Here is a 6,012-nt window from a genome sequence, read left to right on the forward strand (position 1 = left end):
GGCCTGGGCCTGGGCGTGGGCTGGGGCTAGGCCGGGAGCTGGTTCACATCCAAAAGGTTCAGCCTGGCGTCTCAACGACTGCCGTAGTGAGTTGCAGCTGCTGCTCGCAGATTGGTCGATGCTGGTCGCCTCTACCCAAGCACCCCCCTGACTTCATCTTGCCACTTCCCGCCCACGCACCGCACCCCCCCTGTCACCCCGCCGGACAGCCGTCCTCTTGCGCTCGTGGGCACAGCTGAGAAGGGCTACCAGAGCGTCAAGGTCGGCACCAGGGAGCGGGGGGGGGGGGACAAGGCGCGGCTGCCAGCTGCCCGGGACCGCAGCGGACAAAGGCGCACCAGCAGCGCTGTCCCCTCCTCTTTGCAGCGCGGCTCAGCAGCCCCGTCAACCTGTGAATGATAGCGACTGCTAGCACTCGCTCCTCCGCACAGTCACCACGCCATGCACACCAGCAACCTCTCTGACACGCCCTCCTCCCCCCCTCCTCCGCGACACCCCCTCCCCGCGCTATCCAGGTCCACATCACCTCCGCTGGCGGCCACTCCTCCCTGCCCCCCACCGACGGGTCTGGTGTGGGGGACGTGATGGGCCGCGTGCTGGGCCGCCTGTCCACGTCGCCCCCGGCCCCCAAGCTGGTCGCCCCAGTGACCGACATGCTGCGCGGGGCGGCAGAGTACGCACCAGGTGGGGGGCTGCGGGAGCGTGCACGTGGGGACAGGGTGCCCTCCTCACAGCCGTGCCAAATGGGCCTGTGCATTTTGTGCAGCAGCCTGTTTGCCGGCAACAGGCATCCACCCAGGCCGCTGTCCACTTGATGCGACAAGCGTGGCCGCCAAGCCAGGTGCCAAGGGAGGGTGCCACCAGTAGGCCGTGGCTCATGCGCGCACCTGGACCCTCCAAATATCACCCCCATTGCGCGGCTCACACGCGCCTTCGGGCCCTTGACCTCCCCCACCATCCTGCACCCCCTCCCCCCTCGCGCCCACCAGCCTGGCTGGCGGCACTGCTGTCGACCATCGGCGTGCTCCCGGGCGCTGACACGGTGGTGGCGCGCTTCATGGCCTCGTCCGGCGCGCAGGGCGCGGCGCTGGTGGGCGGGTGCTCGGAGCGGGCCGCCCGAATGCGGGCGGAAAGGGCACTTGTCATGCATGGCGGGGAATCGGCGGCGCAGAGGGAGCTGCGAGCCCTCCCTCTTGCACCCGCCCCGCTGCCAGCTGCAAGGCCACGGCTGCTGCGGCAGCATGCAGCGATCCACCAGCCCACCCACCTCGCCACGCCTCTGCGTTTCGCACGCGCCACCCTGCCCCCACCCCAGACGCGCACCACGGCTGCTGTGACGGGTGTGACTGCGGGTGTTGCGGACAACGTGCTGCCCCAGCAGGGCACCATCAACATCAACACGCGGCTGCTGCCCGGTGACACCCCCCAGGACGTGCTGACATACCTCACCTCAGTCATTGGGCCCAAGTGAGCAGCCTTGATATGGAGGGGTGTCAGCCAGGGGCCGCAAGGCTGCAGGGGTGTTGCAGGCAGGGGTGCTGCAGTGAGCTGCAGGTGTGGTGGCCGGGGGAGGGGCCACATGGTCGCGATTCCAGGCAGCAGGGTGACTCGTCCAGGCATTGTGCAGGCCTGGCGCCAATATGCCGTGTGTTGTGAGGGGGCCGCACAGTGGGCGTCCCTGCTGCTGTCGAGAGACATGTGTCCTGCACAGTGCCCGCAAGCTGCCACCACCAACACATATACGCTCACAATATAGTGACTACTGTTCCCTTTCCTGCCCCCTCTGCTCCCCCCCCTCCTGACACATGAACCCCGACCCCTCATGACCAGCCACCCCTCTCCCCACCACCGTACCGCAGGGACATGGCCCGTGTCACCCTGGAGCTGGGGCCCCCCGGCACCAGCCAGCCGCCATCACCCGTGACTCCCGTTGACGGGCCGCACTACAAACTGCTGAAGCAGGTGCGGCCTCGCCTGCCGCAGGAGAGCCAGCGGCACTGCTGCGGGAGAAAGCTGTACAAGCTGAGCTGATGGGGCAGCTTGCAGCTGCCGCATGGATGAGCGCACAATTGAAGCACTTGTGTGCGCTGTGGCGGAGCAGTCTGGCTGTGGTGGTTATCTAGGGGGGCAGTGCGCAGGGAAGGGGGGCCTCACGCGTGGAGACAGTGCGGACGAGCGCACCTGACCGCCGGCTTGCTCTCCCGCCTCTGACCCCCTCTCGCCCCCCCCCTTGCCCCTCTCAGGCCATCCAGGAGTTCTGGCACGTTGATGAGGAGCCTGTGGCGGTGCTGCCCGTCCTGCTGCCAGGTGAGCAGTGCAGCGGTGGGGACAGCTGCTGCAATGGCTTCTCTTTTCTGTGAGGGGGCAGGGGTGAAGGGGTTACTATGGCGGACAAGAAAAGCGTGTGCGGCAGCCCTTGAGCGGGCAACAGGGCGCGGTATGATCGTGTCCTGTGAGCTTGACACCAGAGCCTGGGATGTCGGTGGCGCGCCACGCGGCGCCTTGAGAGGCCGTGATGGGCGGGGCAGAGCCCCCAGCAGCGGAGCTGGCGCGGCGCCGTCATTGCGGCTCGCGGTGTCCCCACGGGTCGCATGCAAGCCGACCTCCCTGGCCCGCATCCTCCTTACTGGCACATTGTATGCAATCCTGGAAGGGGGGCTCCTTCTGCATTGCCGTGCAGTGGTCAATGCCCGTCCGCCCTGCCGCTGCGGGCGCCGCCGCAGGCGTCACTGACAGCCGCCACTACGGGTCCCTGACGGTTCACGGCTGCATGCGCTTCATGCCCTTGGGCCAGTCCGCGGCGACAGACGTGACCCGCATCCACAGCACAGACGAGCGCACCTCGGTGGATTACTACCGGGGCCAGCTCTGCACCACACGCCGCGTGCTGCAGCTGCTGGGGGAACTGGGGGGCGCGGGGCAGGGCGCAGGGCGCAGCAAGGGCGCGGAGGCTCAGCCAGAGCTGTGACGCGGCGCCCAGCAGAGTTTGGGTCGGTCGCTGATGGGTCTCAGGGATATGCATCGCCGGTCTTTCACTTGTGCATCTGTCTGGTAAAGGGGTGATCCTGGCTGGGGGCCGCGCTGCCGGTGCTATCAACATTTGCAAGCAATTCAGATTCTTCCTGCTGCGTGGACCCTTGGGGGCGGGTGAGTGTCGGCCTGCATCCACCACAAGACTTGCGTATTGGGTGAAGCCCGCTTTTGCAAGACTACTTATCGTACTATTGATTATTCCAAGAGTCAGTACTGTTTGCGGCAGATACCTTGCACTACAGCACTGGCTCACATCCAGTCGCACTCCTGCTTGAGAGAATTTTTAATGGTGTAACGCGTCCCCACGAGTCACGTTGCAGCGCATTCCTGCGCGGCACCAGCGCGCTTGCTGGAAGGTGACCAGCCCGCACTCTTGAGCAGGGCCCTGAAAACAGTTGAAGCACGCAGCCACTGTCTGCACCAGCCACCAAACTGCCCTCACTGGCGACGCTCCCCTCCCCAAATGCCCCACCACCCACCCCCTGCGACGCGCATCCCGCCGTCCTCTCCGCGCCCATCAACCTGTTATCTGACGCCCCCCTCCAGAAATGCTGACTCACTCCCTGACCCTCTCCTCATCGCCAGGCGGCACCGACTCCTCCGCCTACGCGGCCATCAACCACCAGAGAGGGACACTGCGCTTCGTGCCGCGCCGCGCGACCGTGCAGGACGCCCACCGCGCCCACGGCACCAACGAGCGGCTGGCGGTCACGGACTTCAAGGGCGCGCTCTGCACCTACCGCCGCGGCCTGCAGCTGTTTGGCCGCTTGGGGGAGCTGGAGGGGCGGGGCAGCGCCGGCCCGGCGGCGGGTGGCGCGCACAAGGGGGTGGCTGCAGGCAGGGCCGGTGCTTTTGGGGGCCGCAGGGCCACCCCCGGGCTCGGCAGGGCTGGGGTGTCCCTGGCCCCGAGAGTGGTCGGACAGGGGGTCGCGGCAGAGTGACAGGCACGGAGAGTGGGCCAAAGTGTTGATAGACACATAGCGCGCAACGACAGCTGTCGCTGCAAAGCTGCTTCTGTTGTTCGTTGCTTGCGAAAATACTGAATGTTTTTGTGTGTGTGTCGGAAGTGCTGCAAAGTAGATTGTCAGCCTAAAGTGCTGCAAGTGGCAGAGTGTCTGCCTCAGTTGAACTGGGCAAAAACCCAACAACGCTAAGGGGCGGAGAGAACCGACTTGTGAGGTGTTGTTTACAAAACTAGGTTATGGTTCCTGCACCACAACACCAGTGTAGCCGATTGTAACGAAGGAGCCATCAACAGCTGCTATAGTGGCTGATGCAGCAGCACCCTACATCAGGAATACGATTAGTCATGCTGCAGTGCCCGCGACGACGGTGCAGGAAACCGGCAAGGCTGAAGGCGGAACGTGCCACTGGCGGTGCGGCAGGCGACAGTCCACCGGTCCGGAGCCAGGCCACCCACAAAATGCAGAGCAAGATGCCACGCCGCACTCGGCCCGCATGGCGGGGAGCATCACAGGGGGGCTGGAGGATGGCAGCAGGCAGGGGTCAACCCTGCCGGCCGCCGGCCTCGTCCTCTCCATAGTCTGCCAGGAGGCCGCCCAGGGCGCCTGCGCCGTCGTCAGCCCCGACCTCTGGTTCTGACCCGCCATCATGCCGCGCGCCATTGACAGCCTGCCGCCCCTCGGGCCCTCCGCCGCCTCCGCCAGCCTCCTCCCCCCCCTCCTCCCCCTCAAACACGATCTCATCGTCCTCGCTGACCCCCTCCTGCGGCTGCTCCTCACGGGCCTCCTCATCATCATCATCCTCCTCCTGCTCCATCTCATCGCCCTCGTCGCCGCCGGGGCCCCCCGGCCCCTCTGGCCCCTCACCCAGATCATCCAGATCGTCGTCGCTGTCGGCCACCCCCTGCGCCGCCGCCGCCGCCATGAGCTGCTCCGCCAGGCTCTGGGCCTGCTGCGCCGCCAGCGCCTCGGCCGGGAAGATGAGGGCGCGCCGCGGCGCCGGCCGCGACTGCTGCTGCTTGGGCTGCTGCCCGGGCTGCTGCTCTCCCTCTGCCCCTGCGCTGTCGCCCGCCGCCGAGCCCGGCTCCGCCTCCGCCACTGCTGCTGCTGCTGAAGCTGCTTCGCCCCCGTCCACGGGCTGCGCCCCGGCTCCGTCTGCGGCCTTCGCTGCAGCGCTCTCCGCACCCTCAGCGGCCGCCGTTGCGCCACCAGGAGCGTTGGCCTCGCCCCCGTCCTCTTGCTGCTGCAGGAAGCCGTTCACCACGAAGAATCGGATGGCCTGCAGCAGCCAGCTGCGCTCGCGCCGGATCTCAGTGGACAGCAGCTTCTGCAGCAGACCAGGCCCGCGCGGCCGTTGGGGACGCCCCGCCACCGCGTGAGGCGCGCCGCCGACGGTGTGCGGCGGCTGCCACGACTGCTGCTGCGGCTGCCAGCGGCCGCCACCGTACGCGCCACCGCGCCCGAAGCGGCCGCCGCCGCGGTCGAAGCGACCACCACCGCGGTCGAACCGGCCGCCGCCACGGCCGCCGCCGCGGTCAAAGCGGCCCCCACCGCGCCCACCAAAACGCCCGCCACGATCAAAGCGGCCGCCGCCACGGGTGAAACGACCGCCGCCGCGATCCCCAAAGCGGCCGCCGCCCCGCCACGCGCCGCGCGCAACAAATCCACCGCCACCATGGCCGTCGGCCATGTCGCCAGCCCCAGCACCGTCCCCCTCACGAGTGTGCGTTTCGTCCCCGCCGTTTGCTTGCTCCGCTGCCCCTTGTCCGTCCTCGCCGCCGCCTGCGTCGCCGCCGCCGCCCTCCTCACCGCCCTCGCCGCCGTCCGCTCCATCCTGCTGCTGCTCGCCACCGAAGCGGCCCCCGTTGAATCGACCCCCACCGCGCGGCTGCCAGCCGCCGCGGGCGCCAAAGCGTCCCCCACCCCGCTGCTGCCAGCCACCCCTGCGTGTGTTGACACATGGGTGTGTGTGTGTGTGTGCGCGTGTGCGCGTGTGCGCGTGTGAGTGTGTGTGTTT

The 6,012-nt window shown here is 67.9% G+C and overlaps 3 protein-coding genes across 3 annotated transcripts in view; 2 read left to right on the plus strand and 1 right to left on the minus strand.

Moving 5' to 3' along the window:
* Positions 1–584: 584 nt before the first annotated feature.
* MNEG_12263 (hypothetical protein) lies at positions 585–2,968 on the plus strand (the record flags this gene model as incomplete). Its single annotated transcript, XM_014039263.1, has 6 exons — positions 585–684; positions 990–1,090; positions 1,316–1,467; positions 1,860–1,962; positions 2,244–2,307; positions 2,724–2,968. The coding sequence occupies 6 exons, from the start codon at positions 585–587 to the stop codon at positions 2,966–2,968; spliced, it is 765 nt and encodes a 254-aa protein (XP_013894717.1).
* A 613-nt stretch (positions 2,969–3,581) lies between these two features.
* Positions 3,582–3,974, plus strand: MNEG_12264 (hypothetical protein; the record flags this gene model as incomplete). The annotated part of the gene is made up of 1 exon (XM_014039264.1): positions 3,582–3,974. One exon carries the CDS (start codon positions 3,582–3,584, stop codon positions 3,972–3,974), a length of 393 nt encoding a protein of 130 aa, XP_013894718.1.
* Positions 3,975–4,539: 565 nt separating this feature from the next.
* The window catches only part of MNEG_12265 (hypothetical protein), a gene marked incomplete at both ends in the record, with an annotated part of 2,608 nt that continues 1,135 nt past the window's right edge, over positions 4,540–6,012 (minus strand). Inside the window, one exon of the mRNA XM_014039265.1 lies at positions 4,540–5,938. Within this exon, the coding sequence (XP_013894719.1) occupies positions 4,540–5,938 (1,399 nt within the window). The remainder of the gene's footprint in view (positions 5,939–6,012) is intronic.

This window comes from Monoraphidium neglectum, assembly GCF_000611645.1.
Source record: "Monoraphidium neglectum strain SAG 48.87 unplaced genomic scaffold scaffold03153, whole genome shotgun sequence".
Taxonomy (NCBI): domain Eukaryota; kingdom Viridiplantae; phylum Chlorophyta; class Chlorophyceae; order Sphaeropleales; family Selenastraceae; genus Monoraphidium; species Monoraphidium neglectum.